General features: G+C 45.1%; 2 protein-coding genes across 2 annotated transcripts in view; one reads left to right on the top strand and one right to left on the bottom strand.

Annotated features, from left to right (window-relative positions):
* Positions 1–412: 412 nt before the first annotated feature.
* Positions 413–15474, bottom strand: NCSTN (nicastrin). Its single transcript, XM_007947711.2, has 17 exons — positions 15390–15474; positions 13594–13698; positions 9839–9962; positions 9276–9397; positions 8650–8795; positions 7742–7892; positions 7314–7423; positions 6902–7054; positions 6126–6230; positions 5863–5940; positions 4626–4798; positions 3016–3118; positions 2805–2900; positions 2440–2527; positions 2032–2186; positions 1591–1803; positions 413–535 (listed from the first exon to the last, which is right to left on the bottom strand). Exons 1-17 carry the CDS (start codon positions 15472–15474, stop codon positions 413–415), a joined length of 2130 nt encoding a protein of 709 aa, XP_007945902.1.
* Positions 15475–15700: 226 nt separating this feature from the next.
* Positions 15701–17866, top strand: part of COPA (COPI coat complex subunit alpha) — an 80121-nt gene continuing 77955 nt past the window's right edge. The window contains exon 1 of the mRNA XM_007947710.1: positions 15701–15740. Coding sequence (XP_007945901.1) covers positions 15701–15740 — 40 coding nt within the window. The remainder of the gene's footprint in view (positions 15741–17866) is intronic.

Here is a 17866-nt window from a genome sequence, read left to right as displayed (position 1 = left end):
ATACAATGATCCTGGCATTCAACCGTTCATGCCCTTCTTCCTGGATAGAAGGTGGTTGGGTGCAGGAAATGGGGCGAGGAACAGAGGACAGTACAGCAGGATGGAAAGAACAGAAGAGGGATCCTGCAAAAAGGTTAAGTTAGGGGCACCTAGGGAGTAAAAAAGAGCAAGAAGCTTCTATTTGTAGTCCTAGAATCTGGCAGGGGCAGGAAAGAAATAAAGGAGATGGGGAGGGGGAGGTATAGGGGAGAGGACGTGTTTATCTTTTTTGGACAGTTCTATTCCTTTATGTCAATCTCAATCTGAGCCAGGCCCAGAGAAGTTCCAGTGACAGACTAGTGGCTTATGTCCCAGTAGGACAAATAATATAGGATGTGAACTGTACAGCTGGCCAGAAAAGCTGGGGTCCTCCTCAGTAAGACACAGCTCCTGGCTCCCGGGGAGTAATGAAAAGGACATCAGCTTTGGCATTGATGCAGTAGGTAACGATGAGAGAGAAGATGAGGATGCCGAAGCCCACCATCAGGGTGATAAACTACAGGGGGGAGAGGAACAGGGAAGGAAAAGGGTTCTCAGAACTCAATGCAGTTTTGGTAATTGTTTGGTGCTGGGAGCCAGGGCATCAGAATTCCGGTTCTGGCTTCAAGTACCATGTACTTCACAATCATAGACAATATCCCCCAAGCTGAGACTAAATCTCATCTGAAGAGGAAATTATCTGTTCTCGCTTCCATCTTGTATTACTTGGATTTTAAGTATCTTGAAGGTAGGACTCACAGCTTTGATTCTCTCATAGCACTTCCACTATTGACTTATTTGTGACAGGTACTCAGTAAATATTAGATTGGCTCATCCCATTTTTTGTGGGTTGAACTGCCTTCCCGTAAAAGGTATGTTGAAGGGGAAGTACCTGTGAATGTGACCTTATTTGGGAACAGGGGCTTTGCAGATGTAATCAAGTTAAGATTTCTACTGGATTAGGGTGGGCCCTATTCCAATGACTGGTGTCTCTAAGACAAGGGAAATTTAGACACAGACACACAGGGAGAACACCATATGATGATGGACGCAGAGACTGGAGTCATGCTGTTATAAGCCCAGGAATGGCAAGGATTGTTGGCAACTATGGAAAGCTAGAAGAGACAAGGAAGGATTCCCCTCCACACCCCACCCCACCCACCCACACACAGAGGTTTCAGAGACAGCACGGCCCTGCTGACACCTTGATTTTGGACTTCTAGCCTCCACAACTATCAGAGATTAAATTTCTGCTGTTTTAAGCCACCATGTTTGTGGTGATTTGTTATAGCAGCCATGGGAAACTAATATGCCAACTATGACAGATGGGAAATGCCAGATGGGAGTTAGAACTGTGGAGGGGCTAGCTGAAATACACAGAGTAAGGAGTATACCCTTGGGTCTCATGGGGAATTAACATATCTCAAACTATCAGTGAAGAAAGCTTCTGGATGGAACATGCTGGCTGAGTAGGGACAGATATGCAGCAGGTTTTTGCTACTTAGGGGGTATGACAAGAGGCAGTACAAAGAGGTTAAAAAGATCTCTGCCACCTTCCTCCCCTAGGCTTACCTCAAGTTCTTTACTGGCTATCAGGAATATCCGGGCACGGATATCTTTCCAGCGGCTCTCGGTCCATGTAGAGTATTCAGTAGAGCTCCACTGCCTCAATTCAAAGGCAGGTGACAAAGCCCTGGCCAGTCGTGCCGTGGAACGCACACACTGGGGAAGCCGGTCAGTCTCATTGGAATTCAAAGGGCCCTGAACCCATGAATAGTCATACAGCTGTATAGGAAGACAGGCCACCGCACAGTGCTGAGGTGATCCTTCTTGCGCTCACTCCCTTCACCTTTGCAGACCCAGGCTACTGCCTCTTCAACACTCAAGTTCAAAAGGTACATCCCTCTATCTCTCCATCCCAATCCTCTGGGTCCAACTGGACCTAGGGGATCGTCCAACTTTCCCAAGGAGAAGGGAACCCTCAGGGCACCTCTGACACCCACTACCACTCACATCCTTGTTTTCAGTTTGGACTTTACTTGGATCCTGGCATTGTTCTCGGGTAAGGTTGATCACTGTGCCAGTCAAATTTGCCAACGCATACTGTACTACATAAGTGGTGTTGGTGGGGCTGGAGACAGCGATGTAATGTTGAAGAGGCCCATCACCTGTTTAGAGACCATAAGGGAAGGGATGATTTGGTAGTTGAAGGTGGAGTGGGGGTGGGCAGAAATAGGAAGAGCCCAAGATTGGCAGGAGCCAGAAAATTAGAAGTTCAGAGAAAAGGATCCAACATATATCCTGAGAAAGAAAAGTAAATAATGAAAGAAGAAAACAGAAGGAAAAGAATTTTTAAAAAATTAAGATTAAACCAAAATGGCAACTTTTTCTCTACCCCTTTCCTTGGCTTCAGATGCTTACCTAAGTAGGGCTTCAGGTCCTGCCTGATGATAGACTGGAACCAGGAGTTGTTGGCTCTAATGAGGAACCCATAGAGCAGGCGGGTAACCTGGGAATGGAATAGGTAGAAGACAGAACCTTGTGATATAGATCCCAGGAAAAGGGTTAGCAGTGGAGATTCAGACATAGGGCAGAAGCCAGACTGGCCAGAGAGATTCTGGGGTGGGAGACAGCAGCGGCTCACAAGCATGCAGGTGAGGCTTACACAGGAGTCCTCACTGGCAGGTAGAGGTGTGCTGGATTCCAAGGTTTGGAAGACATAAAGGATGGGGTCAGCCTGCTGCATAAACAAAGCTGGAAAGAAGCTAGGGCCCATCTGTTCTTACCGTTTGGGGATCAGCTTGAACTGTGTCAATGAAGGCAGTTCCTCCTGCAAGTTTGTATAGTGCACGTCCCAGCACCGTGGCCACATCTGCCAGGGCCTATGACAGGCGAGGAGGGAGCTGAATGGCCTGCCTCTGCTATCTTCAAGTATTAACATTCTAACCATCTTCACTGAGTTCCCCATGCTCCCACGCCAGCCCAGGTCAGTGCTACCTTGGCAGTGTCTGTCACAAAGTTCAGGTACTCTTCAGGGCTCAGCCAGTCAGGGTAGCTCACATTAATGTTCTCAGCAGTGTCGTAAATGCTCTGGTAATAGCTGCCAGGAAAGGCGGTGTGAGCCCTTCTTGGCTACACTCAGCCAGGGCCCTGCCCCTTTCCACCCACAAACGTCCCTTATGCAGGAACTGTCTATCCTATTTTTTCATCATCCAAGGGAAAGGCAAGAGAGAAAATTAGCATGCCCCGTTGAAAGTGTAGAGAATGGGGAGGTGGGAATGAGGGTAAGATTGGTTAGTTAAATACAAAGATTTCCGGACAGACAAGGAAAAAATGATAAATGAGAACCGAGTATAGGAATTTTTCCTTCCTAGGAGATCTTTAATCACAAAAGACACTTCTATATGGTTTGGGCTGGGGATATAGGAGAATGGTAAAGATGACCTTCAGCAAAGCCTGCCAAACTTACAAGTCTCCCATCTTTAAAGCACCATACAATTCTATGATTGTTCCAATTAACATTTATACTGAAGGTGACTGGGAGTAGAAGAGAAAGTTAGCAGGTATTAGGACCAGGTATGCTCACATATACATACTACTACTCTGGGGCAAATTACCACGAAATTCCTTGGGGAGCCCTAAGAAGACAGATTTTAGAAGAGGGGTTAAGAGAAGAGAGCACCCAGCCTTCACCATCAATAAAATGCCTGCCCCACAGTCAATCAAGTCAGCCACATAAACTACTCCACATAGCGTTCAAATAAATCGTCCCTCACCCCAAAGTGGTGCAGCCGAAATATTTGGAGGAGAAAGCTGACCATATCTGCCAAAACTGTCACTCCCCTAAATAAATGTGGTGATACTTAGCTGGAGTCAGAGAACCAGAGCTTAAGCATTTTTACTCAGAAACTCATTTGGCCTGTTGATTGGAATGAGGGAGGCTTGGAGCTTTGCATCCAGCCCAAGTTAAGACGTCCCTTGTTGTTCCAGTCTTCAAGTTAGGGGCAGTTTAGGGGTGCTCAGGGCCACGAAAGAGGTGATTAACAGGGCCTCACTTCTTAGCTTTGGAGCCACTTCAGTTGCAAGGGACACTTTTACCCTCACACTGGATCATGTACACCGACCAGCATGTCAACAAGAACACATTACATTTCCCAGAGTATGAGCATTATCTGTGGCACCCTTTGAGTGGGGCCCTGATGAGTGACATGCTCCCTCTGTCCTCCAGCTATAACACATTATCATCCTTCTTGGGCTCTTGTTTGACATGATGCCCTCTGCTGGCGGCCCTGGGGAACTCAGGCCCCTGGAGAGTTTGGGAAAGGAAGAGCTGTAATAGAGGATGACTGTGCTGGGAAAGGGATTAACAGGATAGTTTTCTAAGATAAGCGCCAAGTCAAATGAGGGGACCAGGTCAGATATGAACAAGCTACTAGCAAAGAGCATTAACTCCCCTGAGGTTCTGGACTGGGAGATGTCAGGTGAGTATACAGTGGTAATCTTGTTTGACAAAGAAGACACTTCTTTCTCTATGGATCCCAGACAACAGAAGATTCTCTTTGAGAATGAAGACAGATGAAGACAGTGCAGGGCCCAGTATCTCTTACTGGTTATGAAAGGCAGCAGAGTGATCAGCAAGAACCACACCAGAGATGTTTTGAGCTCTAAGGAATCGCTGCAGAGACGATGGTGGGAGAGGCTGGGACTGGTTCAACCTCTTGAGGACAACAGCAGGGACTCCAGCACCACTGCTCTCCAGTGTGGTCAGGAGGTGCTCCACCTGCAGAGACACGGGAGGGAACTGACAGGAAGCCACAGAACAGGCCCTAAAAAGGTTCTTTTAGGCCTAAAATGCTCTATACTTCAAGCCTCCAAAGTCTGCTGGGAAGCAAAGACAATGCCTCACTGATGTACATTCCTGGGACCCAGGTGCTCTGAATTTCCTGAAGCCCCTTGTCATCCTTTTCAGAGTAAACAATTAGGGCACAAAGAAGGAATAAGCTTGTATATCTTCATATTCCGACTCGACGGCAAACAACAACAACAATCTTCATATTTATACTCTCCTCAGTATTCTGCCTAATCCTCAGTACCCACTGCCATTGAGTTGATCCTGCTCATAGCAACCCTATAGGACAAAATACAACTGCCCCATAGGGTTCACAAAGCTGTAAATCTTTACGGAAGCAGACTGCTTCGTCTTTCACCTGTGGAGCGGCTGTTGGGTTTGAACTGCCGACTTTTAGGTTAGCAGCTGAATGCTATAACCACTGCACCACCAGATCTCATTTATTATGTGTTCTGTAAAATTAGATTTGTAAATAAGTAATACAAAACAGTATGTTGAATGCCTAATACGTAACCCATTCTGGAAGTGCTATAGGAGTCCAGAGCAAGGGTGACACTGAAAGCTGGTGTGGCAGGAAGAGGACCTCCAGGAAAAAGGAGGTTGAGCTGGACCCTGAAGGGGAAGGGAGGGTCTTGAACAAGTAGTGAGGAGGATATGAGTAGGGAATCTGGCACTACCAGGAATCAGGTAGGGTAGCCTTAACAACTGGATATATGCAGCAAGGAAAGAAGGGAACCGGTCACTCGGTTAACTAGTGCTTAAAGAGCAGTGATAGTCTGCTAGGCAGTAGATGATCTAATCATCCCAGCAAACCAGTGCTGTGTAACTGAGCTGATGATTCTTCCCAGGGAGCAATTACAGCTATAGTATCCATCCTCTAGCCAATACCCAACCTAAGGTCTTGACTCACAAGTCCTGGGGGCAGCTGGGGACAAAGTTGGATAACCACATTCTAAGCTCTTGAAACAAGAAGTGAAGAAAGATGCTCAGGTTACCTGGTCCCTTACAGACACGTTTTTCTGAGACATGGGGTCTGTGTGCATCCAGAGCTCTAATGAAGTCCTTAAGGCCACCTGGGGAAGGATAAAGAAGCAACACTTAAGAGTCAGTCTCCTGCTCTGGCCCAGATCTGAGGGAAAGAATGGGACCAGAAGAGGGGTCAAGGGAAGAGGTGGTGGTACCTGCAGTGAGCACAACAGAACAAGAGGAGGATGCTTTAAGTAAGAAGGAAGAGGGGTGGAGAACACATGCTACACACCTGTCCCAGTTCCACGAATGAGTCAATGTTCTCTAACTTCACAGGAAACTTGCCCTTCTCCATATCATACACCATTCTTGAGCTGCCAATGTAGTCAAAAGTTTCCTGAAGCATGGGGATGGGTAGGAAAGAAAACAGAAATTCCAACGGTTAGGGCAGCCTCAAGAAAGGCCATCAGTAATGCTCTAAACAAGAAGCTTACTGTCTCAGGTCATCTCAACTGTTAGCAAACTTAGTCACGTGACTTTGCCCTCCTCCCCACCCTACCTCCCAGCTGTGACCATCCCTCATATGTATGACTGCATCACAGGACTTCCCCAGCCCAGATGTAGGGCAAGCAGCCTCAGTAAAGGCCTGAGGCAAATATCAGCTGTTATATGCCTGCTTCTTGACTCTCCCCCACCTCCACCCACTCAGCCCAGCTGCTGTTCCCTTACTTTAGGGCCAGGCTACACTGCCAGTGGGCAGAGGCAGAGGCCTCAAGAATAAATGTGAAAGGACACCTCAAATTCATCTTATCAGTGATGTGGGGGAGGAACAGTACATCAATTCCAGGTAAGAGTACAAAGGCATTCTAAAACTGGGGAATCTGAAGAGGATACATGTAGACATATCCAGAAGTTCTCTGCTGATAAGACAATTTAGGCTCAGTGCTGCAATCCCACTCCTCTCTGACCCACAGACTTGGTGCCTCTGAAGCACCAATCACTCCTTTACTGTCCTCCTCCTTCCCTGCCCACCCCTTACCCCACCCCACCCCCGCCCAGAGCCCTTACCCCTTGGAAAAAGACGAACATGACATTCCGGGGCAGGGAAGTCACATTTGGTGCCTTTTGCAAAGCTTCAGCTGCAGCCAGCTGGGTGACGAAGGAGGCAACAGCACTTTCAGCCCCTGGGGCCACATTCCAAAAAAAGGAACGGCTGTCCAGCTGGGTATAAGAGTAGAAAAGGCAGAGGCACACTCTAAAACTGGACATTAGAACCAGGCCCCCAAGGCTCATCTCCTATTCCAGTTAAGGAAATACACATGTCCAGGGCAATGGCTAGAACCTGGGAACCTACAGCCCAGGTCCCTCTGCAGTTGAGGCACCCCAACGTGGTAACTCTGAAATCTGATATGTCCAAGAGAGGCCTACCAGCCCTTCCTGCGTCACCCCTGCCGACCCTGGTTTTGCAGCCAACACTCACCCGGGTGGCAGCAACCACAACCCTGTCATCAGGCTCTAATGTCCCAGATGTATTTATAGGCTTAAGCATGCTCCATACGTTGTAGTTGGACAGGGGGTCACAGACAATCTCTGAGCAGGACAAAAACAGCGAGAGATCAGCAGGAGTGAGGGAGAGGAGGCATATAAAGAAGGCATGGAAGACTTCTCTGACTAGTGCCCCAGGGATTCTGAATCATTTTCTCTCCCTCCAAGAGCTCCAAGTTGGTTTCTCTGCTGCCGTCCACTTCAGGGACAAGCCACCTCACCTGTTCAGAGTTGTTTCCATTTATCCCACCTAGGAGTCACTGCTAATGCCCACTGCTTCCCTACCCTGGTCTCTCCAACATGCCCTGGATTGGGAACCCCTCCTATCTCCAGTACGCCCAGCAAGCCTTAGGCCTGTCTTACCTGGGTTGATGCTAAAGGTGCTCTGGATGGAGCTGCGTCGCATACAGGTGACAGTGCTGATGACAGCATGCATGTGTGAGAAAAGCTGCATGGCACACAGTGGGAAGGCTGGTGCTGAGCCATTCTGACTCAAGTTGTGATCTCGATAGCACTAGAATAGGAGGGACACCACTGAAGAGATAGCTTGCTGTGGGGCCAGTGCCACACTGCCCAGAAAGAAGAGGAGCCCAGCTCCATCCTTAGGTCACTCCCACAGCTGTCCCTATGGTTGTCCTGGCACAACCACAGGATCTAGAGGGTCAAAGAGGTACCAACGGGCACAGACTTAATGGTCTAGATGGGGCAGATGTAACTGCTCCACTCCAAACACCCCCACTTTGGATCTTCAGCTACTGTTCCTAATGAAATTAGGTATTAAGAGCATCAAACTGGAGATCAAAAGACCAGATTCAAGACAGCCTGGACATCAACTCATCATGTAACTTTGGACAAATCTCTTAACTGTTCTATGCGTCAAAATGAAGAAGCTACACTAGAACTATAGAATATAAGAGCTAAAAGAAACTTCAGAAATTACCAAAATAAATCCTGCAATTCCTAGTCCAATGTTCTTTTTACTGTATTAGTGGTTCTCAACCAGGCTATATACCTAATTTCATATTAAATATTCTCTACATTTTCTTCTAGTCTAAAAGCCTTTAATGATGTGGTATCAGGCAGCAGAGAGAACTGAAAGAAAAGGGAGACAAATATACTTCTTGGGTCTTTTTTGGAAGAACTGTCCTCCAGGGGGTGGACAGATAAAATGAGTCTCCCTCCAAATAGGAAGAGAGCCTAAAAGAACAATTCTAATGCCCCTGCCTATCCTTTCTCTAATCACAATTGCTAGGAGCTGGCAGAATCATTACCTGCTTGATGACATTGGTTTCATTTTCATCTTCAAGCAGAAAGATGGGGAAATTAAAGTCTTCATATGCCAAGCCATCACCCAGAGGATTCCATGGTACAGCTTTACAGTGAGCAAACTCTGGCCCATAGGAGTTGGAATAAATACCTGAATGGGAGAGTAAGGAATAGGCTGTTGGGGCACAGGCCCTTGGGGACGAGATGAGGGAGGAAGGTTAGGATGTCATAGGAATAAGACAATGAGTTCAAAAGGAGGGGTGGCTCGAAGGAGCAGGCACCAATCTACCACCACACACAGTACAAGGATATCAGGTAGCCCTAGGCTGGCAGATTAGGGATCTGAGCATATGTCAAGAAAGGATGGAAGGTAAGTGGGAGAAAGGTGGAAGCAGGGTAAGAGAGGGATGAGAGACAAAGAACTACTATCTTCTGTTTGAGAGTCAGTTGCTCACACCGCACACATGCATGCATGCACGCACGCACACACACACACACACACACTCAAAACTCAAACAAAGAACAGACACACCACATCAAAGATATTAAGTCACAAGTATCTAGCCAACATGACCAAAGTAACAAGCAGGCTTGGGTAATGGCAGACTCCTTGCTCCTTTGGGTCTCTTACCAAACCCATCATTGGGGCACTGCACACTCGGAGAGAAGCCTGCGGGGGGACTGGGCTTAGCCAAGGATACTGCAAGACCAGCAATTCGCCCGGTTCTCCCCTTTAGCTTCTCCATCAGAGTCCTGCAACAGGGAAGGAATGCCATGAAGGTATCACGCAGCCCAGTATCCTGTAACACCCCCCACCCCTACCCTGCCAAGGGAAACAAATGGGGAATTAGGGAAATAAAAACTGTTCACCTGTTCTTGCCTTTTCAGTCTCTAACTCCTGAGTCAGAACTATGATCCAATCTGACCTTAGGGATTAATCTCATCTACCCTGTCGTGAATAACCCTGGGCACCATCCCCCTTCCTCCCTAGGGTCCTTACTCATTTGAGCTCTACTTCTACAGTCAGAGTTGATTCTTTCTGAGTGTGTATCTTTCCTTCTGAGGACCACTCCCACTCCCTGCTCTATCAGGCCAGGGCAGTCAAGGGAAGTTTTTACCCGCAAGTGTGGGGAATGTTCACTGTATCTTTCCCTCTCTGGATGCATTTTCCCAGTAGGCACACCTAGTTCTTACCTGGTAAAGAGCTTGCCCTCCAGCAGAACCATGTAAGGTGGGTTGGGGCCATCAGTCAACACCCATTGCAAGTCTTCTTCTTTCTCCACTACATGGATAACCCCTGTGTCCCCACTAATGGAAGCTGCCAGAACAGAATGGGTCAAATTACATCTCCCACAGTTGACAATTCTGACTGCCTCACTGACTGACCACACTATTTATTCCCCAAAGATGGCACAGCACATTTGAGTTAATGTGGCCACCTCCGGACTTGAACTGAATTAGCTCTATCTGAAGGCTACCAGGAGGGAATGGAAGACAAAAGAGCTCAAGAGGACTACTCATTAGGGCAGCCTTGTTCACTAAATGTCAGAAAGGCATGGTAACCTTCATTGGCTTGCCCTCTTTCCCTCAACCTCACTTAGCCATATACATAAGATTCTAAAACAGTAAACACCAAAGTTTCCAAACCTGTAGTTTCTCCAGGAAATGGCAGGCTCTAGATCTCTAGCTTGGAGTTCTAGCTTTGAATCTTCCTTTGTGAAAACATATGTGTAGGTTCACTTGGCCTCAGTAGCCTTCCTGGATCTTCATTCCTTTTGCCCTATTTGAGAATGACTTTACTTGCTTTTGGCCAGTTTTATGTGAGGTTAATCAAGAACTTTGAGGTCTCCAGAGCAGAGCTTCCCGATTTTGAGACTTGAATGTATAGGAGATATGCTGATAGTGGATTCCCCTCAGTCCTTGGGAAGGCTAGGGGCCTGGGGTTTCCAAACTGTGTAGACTGGTTACCTCCAGCCAGGAGCAGACTCATCCACATAACTACACACACACACACACACACAAGTCAAACTCACTGCCATCAAGTCAATTCTAACTCATAGTGACTCCCTCTGGGTTTCCAAGGCTGTAAATCTTTAAGGAAACAGACTGCTCCAACTCTCTTCTGTGGAGCAGCTGATGGATTCAAACCACTGACCTTTTGGTTAGCAGCTAAATGCCCTAACCACTAAACCACCAGAGCTCCTTACTTAACCCACAGTGCACTACAAATATTACCACCTTCTGTATGTACCAGAATGCCATCCAAATATTTTCTATGTGTCTTGTGGCATACAATGACAAGGAAGCAATGCTCTAGAAGATAGATTTACAAAGTCCAGAATGCCTTGGATTCTACAGAGCAATACCCCTCCTGTCCCTAGTGATCAATGCAGAGACTTAAGTGTGTTATTAAAAAATTATTTTAGACCAGTTCTCAACCCTGGTTGTGTTATGAGAATAGTTTTGGAGATTATATTAAAAAAAAAAAAAAAAAGATGCCTGGGGCTTACCTCATATCTACTAAATTCAAATCTCCAAAAGTGGAGTCAAGGTATATGTGTTTTTAAAGCATATCACATGCAGTTCTTCATTAAACACAGCCAGCTGTAAGAATTATGGTTCTAGACTAAGGTACTAAAGTACTTATAAGTGGCATGAGACAAAAAACACAACTATTTGCAGATAGCCAGATGAGCAAAATTTTTCTCCCATTGGATTTGGTAAAATCTACACATAGAGGCAGGGTCCCTAACATTTAACTGTGCCTTATAGATGATGAACTCATTGATGGTGATGATGAGGAAATATGCAAGAATAAAGAGTTTGGAATACCTTTAGTAAGGATCTAGATACCTATGGTAGTTACCAAAAGACCAGTCCTTGCTATAGAATTTGAATCATGGAAAAAGGAAAAGATAGTCTAACAAATAAAAATATATATAACTTCAGTTCCAGAGAGGACTAGAATAAATTATGACACTGGACTAAAGAAAATCTGCATGTAACTCTGGGTTCCAATTGGTGACTACGTAATCTTAAGTAATTTGCTTACTTTCTCTGGGGAGAAGTTTTTGTTCTCCCTAGTCATCTCTTACTACAGGGACAGATTTTAAAAATAGAAAGTAAGCAAAGAGAAAATAAATCTACCTATAACTTTTACGCACCTTAAGGAAAAAAGCTGAATAGAAATGGTATTACAATCAGAAAGCTAAACTATTTTTCTTTAGTTTTATCATGATAGCAACTGTAATTAAAGAGGGTGTAGCCTACTCTGGACGGACAGATATGATGAAGTAAGACTTAGAAATGAGTAGGCTGAAACAGGAAACAAGACTTTAATGAGGAAATGGCCAGAGTCCAGCCCCTCCTCTCTCATTCCTCTGTACTAGAACTTGGGTTTACCTCTAGAGGCCATTGCTTGTTTCCCACAGAGTTGCTTTAAGAATTTGCTAAAAAATGCATGTTTGTATTCTGTTGTTGTTATTTGTCATGGAGTCAGACCCGACTCACAGCAACCCCTCCTTGGGTTTCCGAGGCAGTATCACTACGGAAGTAGATTGCCCAACCTTCCTTCCGAGGAGTGGCTGGTGGGTTTGAACCACCAGCCTTCTAGTTAGCAGTCAAGTACCCTAGGCACTACGTTACCAGAGTTTGCATTCTAGAAGCCCATCAACTAGAAAGCCCTACGTTAGAAAATGAATGCATATAAGCAAACATTTACGTGCATTACTAATCTCAAAGGGGATTTCTTAGACCCCACCTCCAGAAGGACAGAAACCTGGCCTTTTATACTTACAATGAAATTCCAGCAAGACCAGCAGTCTGATCTCAGTCCACACTCACCTGGTTCTTTTCTACCCATAAACACAGTTTAGGAACTAAGTCCAGCAGAGTTCTATTTGGGCTTGTTTAGGACCAGTCAACCTACTCCCAGTATTTTCTATAGCAGGGGCGTGGGCCAATTAGTATATAGTACAGCTCAGGGAAGCAAAAGCAGAAAAGTAATAACAGCCTCCTCGAACAAATTCTTTGTTTCCCAGTGTCTGTTTTCTCCTACCAAATTGGAAGAATCACACAGTACTACTGAGACCAAATTTCTTATTCAGCATCTATATAATCACCTATTAAAAAGTATATTGACATTCAACTTTGTGCAGGACTACTCTAACCATTTTTATAGGTGTAAATTTAATATGATGATGAAGAAGTAAGAGCAGGCCCTACATTTCCTGCCTAACTATGAAACTGCATTCTGACAGATCAAAATCTAAAGATAAGTTAAGCAGTGGAGAAACTGGGGTTCAGCCTTCATATCACAAATTTTTTTCCTTCTGTGATTTTTTATAATTTTTAGAAACATGTCACCATGGTTTTAGAACACATTCATAACCCATAAAGACAAGTCTGAATGTTTCATTAATTCTGCTGACTACTATTTGGCATCTCAAAGGCTTCTTCTCAAACAGTTCACTGTCTTTAAGCCCATTTTGGTTCCAAAAAAAAAGATCATTCAGAGGGCAGAGGATGACTGGACTCCATAGGATATGAGATTTCTTTCTATTTAGAAAGGAGTATTGTAGGATGATTAAGTCTTGGTTTAGAAATTGGACCAACAGTGTTCAAATGCTAGCTTCACCACTTATTATCAATATAATATTAGGAAAGTTATTCAACTTCTCTAAGCCTCACTTTCAACATTTTTTAAATGGGAATAATTACAAGACCTCATGGGTTACACAGAAGGTTGAAGAAAAAGCTTGGTATGTAACACTTAGTAAATGTTAGCTGTTACTGTCTTGCCTGGTTTGACAGATGGTTCTCTATCACCTCCTGCCCACAAAGTCTAATTTGAGTGCTGTCTCCCAAACAGGACATGGATCTTACTTTATATACAGGGCACATACTGAAACATCATTGGCCACAAACACAAATCCCAACCCCCAACTCACACTGGCAGCCAATCTGATGAGTGGCATTAAGCAGACGGACACATGGAGCTGTTTTATTTAAGGGGATGTAGATCTTCCTCTCCACTGAATTTCCTCTGCACAAACCTGAGAAGATAAAAGATATTAGAAGAAAATGAGACATTGGTATTAGCCTCCATCAAGTCATCAGCTTACTGTATGACTTGGGTTAAGTCATTCAATATTATTGAATTTTCTAAAATAGAAAGAATGTGCATTCCTATCATTTCTTGGTCACCTTATTAGAAGATACATGCTCTACAAAGCACTTAGCTATGTGCCTCAGAGGGTGTTTACAAATTCCATATAGAGAAACTGATACTGAAGCTAAAGGAGAGAAAACTTGCTTTGTCAAGGAAAGGCACATTTGATATCAGCTGGGTCAGCTGGTGGCATAGTGCCTAAGGCATCTGACTGCTAACCAGAAGGCTGGTGGTTCAAACCCACCAGCCACTCCTTGGAAGGAAGGTTGGGCAATCTACTTCCATAGTGATACCATCTTGGAAACCCAAGGAGGGGTTGCTATGAGTTGGATCTGACTTGATGGCATTTTTTTTTTTTTTCGTGTTCTGTGTATAACTAGTTAATGAAAAGGTGTAGATTACAAAAACAAAAACTTGATTTTCCAGGAGTTTGAACAGATTTTGTTGTTGTTAGCTGCTTTCAAGTTGGCTTCAACTCTCATGGCGACTCTCCATGATATGATATGTTTGAGCCCACTGTTGAGGCTACTGGGTCAATCCCTCTCATTGAGGGTTTCCTTCGTTTTTGCTCATCCTTTACTTTATCATACATAATGCCCTTTTCAGGTGACTGGTCTTTCCTAATGATTTGTCCAAAATAAACAAGATTAAGTCTTGGCATCCTTATGTCTAAGGAGCATTCTGGTTGTATTTCTTCTAAGACTGATTTATTCATTTTTCTGGCAGTCCATGGTATATATTCAATATGAACAGAATTGGGAGAAGCCTTATGCCACACACCTGTCAGAGTTAACCAACTCTTGGTAAACTACACCAAAAGCACCAGTAGGTCATTTGTGTATGCCCACAGTGGGGGGCAGTTATAGTTTCTCCTCTGGGATCTTTAAACATAATGTGAATTTGGAGGAAGGCACAGTCATGGTTACATACAGGTATGTTTGCATTTTAAGGCTCCAACAACTAGAACACCATGTATTAAAAAATAAACGCAAGTAAGCAAACACTTATGTGCATCACAAATGCATGAAGCTCTTTGGACCACTGCTTCAGAATCTATAAACAGTTAAGAAACCCACATCAGAAGCGTCAATCTACAGGTGAGAGAAACTGAAGTAAGGCACAGGCATATAGATTTACGGTGAAATCAAGAGAGGAGGAAATGAGGAAACTACCTTCCTAAGCCTCGCACTGAACCCACAAACTAAGGCTGGGTTCATCTTAAAAAGTCAAAGTGTCCTGAAAAGGAAGCTGAACCCTGACACCTGCCTCTTTTGATTGTGGTAGGGTGGTTGAGGCCGTGAGGAAAACTAAATATCCGGACAAAGTGAGAGAAGAGTCGGGCACGAACTCCAGAAGAGGGCTGAAAGACGGAATGGCGCAGAACAACGTGCCGCGGAGAAGGAACCTTCAGGTCCAGGAAAAGGAGGAACTTCTATCGTGGGAACGAAAGAGAAAGGCTTCACAGGGTGGGGGAACACAGGGGCAAAGGGACCACAAGGGAGACAACGGCAGTCGCTACTGGGCAGATCCAGAGACTTCTTACAGAACGAAGCTCAAGGGCGGGGGAGGCCTCACCTGCCAATAAGACGCAGAAAGACAGAAGGCGTAGAAGACCCTGACTTCCCCGGACTGCCTCATAGCCGCCCCCAACCGTAGCCATCTTGCTTTTTCGCTGAACGGAAGCCTATGTTCCCCTCCACTCGGGTAGCAACCTCTCTAGAACACCACTCCCGTCATCTCTGTGGCCCAGAGCTCCATAGACCGGAAGTTCGTGTATAGAGGCGCTTCCGGTGGCCGCAGCGGAGGGGCGCTGACGTGGAGGCAACCGGAGGGCAGTGGGGAGTGGCGGGACTACGAGCCGGGACTCGGAGCCTGAGGTCGCAGGGATGCTAACCAAATTCGAGACCAAGAGCGCGCGGGTTAAAGGTAGTAGAGAAGAAAAGGGGGAGCATGGAGTCTGGATATCTGGGGCGGAGCTTCCACAGGGAAAGGGAGAGGGAGTAAACGTGCCGGCCGAATTTGGCCCACCAACGGACCCAAAGGAAGGTGGCAGGATAGGAAGATAGGCCTGGTGGGCCCTTGTGTAGTCTCTTCTGCGCCTTCGGGCTTTGATTGACCTACAATGTGGTCCCTACCCCCGCAATCGCTGAAACCAACTCCATATTATTTTTCCTCCCCTGTGTTCCTGGGGGCTGTCCTTCGACTTCTATTCTCAGAAGGCCTAGTGGCCGGTTGCCTTTTTGCTGATCGTGTTATGGACCCTCATCTCTGTCTGGCAAAGTGGTTCAGAACTTGGTCTTTGGAATCATATAAGCTTGGTTTGGAATTCTGAAACAGCCATTAACAAGCTGCATCTCAAAATCTCTTTTCTCGTTGGTAAAGTGTAAATAATTAATATTCTCTTATAGAGATTTAAGGAGTTCTGGTGGATTAAGCACTTAGCTGCTAACTGAAAGATTGGAAATTCGAGCATACCATAAACCCTAGCGGGCTTTAAGTTGGAATCTACTTGACAATGACAATGGTTTTGGGTTTGGGGATACAGAGAATTAAAACAAGAAAGTATATGAAAAGTGCTTGGACAGACTCACTAGCTTCATAAAAGGAGACCATTATTAATGTGAAACAGATTCAGACCAGGTTCTAAGTCTCATAGAAGTCTAAGGCATTTGACTACTAACCAGAAGACTAGTGGTTCAAACCCACCAGCTACTCCTCAGAAGGAAGATTGGGCAGTCTATTTCCATAGAGATACTGCCTCAGAAACCCAAGGAGGGGTCGCTATGAGTTGGAAAACGACTCGAGGGCAGTGAATTTTTTTTTATTATTATTAATAGGAATCTTAATCATGAAGGATACCATTATACGTTTCTGGGACTTGGAAGGTGGAAATGGATCTTCATAAGAATCCTTGAGTTTTCTGTTCTGCTCCTAATTTCTTATTGGGCAGTAGAGAAGGAAAGTGAAAAAAAGTGGGGGAAAAAATAGGTGCTAGAATATTTGAGGGATAATACCTATTAATGAGTGTCTCTATATATCATAAGGGGAGCTCTGGTAGCATTGTGCCTATGGCACTTGACTGCTCACCAGAAGGCTGGCGGTTCAAACCCACCAGCCACTCCTTGGAAGGAAGGTTGGGCAATCCTACTTCCGTAGTGATACTGCCTCAGAAACCCAAGTCGGGGCCGACTCGACAGCAAACAACAACAACAACATATATCATAAAGGAGCCCTGGTGGCACAGTGGTTAAGTGCTTGCTGCTGCTAACTGAAAGGTCAGCGGTTTGAACTCACCAGTTCTCCATGGAAGAAAGATGTGGCAGTCTGCCTCCAAAAAATTAGACTTGGAAACCCTATGGGACAGTTCTGCTCTGTTCTATAGGGTTGTTATGAGTTGGGATCAACTGACGGCAATGGATTAACTGCATGAATCAAATTGACTCAAAAGCACAAGATTACCACATGTATCGTAAATGAAAAAAGTGAACAACCCAATGGAAAAATAGACAAAGATAACAAGTGATTTAGAAGAAGAAAGATAATTATTCAATAAACAAATGAAAGTATGTGCCAAGTCACTAATAAATGAAAGAAGTGGGAAAAAAAAAACCACCTTTTTTTCTTTTTGGTCTTCACTTAGCAAAATAACAAATAACTGACATCCTGTGTTGTCCAGATTATGGCAAAATGGTACCTTTATAAATTTCGTGGCAGTGTATATTGATAAGCCTTTATGCAGTTAAACAGTGTTTGATTGTATGAGGTTGCCATGAGCTAGGTCAGACTTAAGGTAGCTAACATCCATCACCAAAATTTGAAATGCACATACCCTATTCCTAAGCAGTCAGTCCCACTTCCACTTCCAGGTCTTTAGACTAAAGCAATAATAATGCAGCTAGTCTACATTATATGAAAAGTGTTTGTTGTTGGTTTGTTGTTGTTGTTTGCCGTCGAGTCGGCGCCGACTCATAGCGACCCCTCCTTGGGTTTCCGAGGCAGTATCACTACGGAAGTAGGATTGCCCAACCTTCCTTCCGAGGAGTGGCTGGTGG

Source organism: Orycteropus afer, unplaced genomic scaffold (assembly GCF_000298275.1).
Source record: "Orycteropus afer afer isolate SDZICR_OR568_19922 unplaced genomic scaffold, OryAfe1.0 scaffold00193, whole genome shotgun sequence".
Lineage (NCBI taxonomy): Eukaryota > Metazoa > Chordata > Mammalia > Tubulidentata > Orycteropodidae > Orycteropus > Orycteropus afer.
Note: the sequence above shows the minus strand (reverse complement) of the source record. Positions and strands in the feature narration are given on the sequence as shown.

Excerpts from the sequence above, each read along its gene's own strand:
- NCSTN (XM_007947711.2), bottom strand. The coding sequence starts at position 15,474 with ATGGCTACGGTTGGGGGCGGCTATGAGGCAGTCCGGGGAAGTCAGGGT. Across the intron at positions 9,398-9,838 it reads GAGGGCAAGCTCTTTACCAG|GACTCTGATGGAGAAGCTAA; the intron begins GTAAGAACTAGG and ends TCCCTGTTGCAG. Across the intron at positions 536-1,590 it reads TAGCCAGTAAAGAACTTGAG|TTTATCACCCTGATGGTGGG; the intron begins GTAAGCCTAGGG and ends TCCCCCCTGTAG.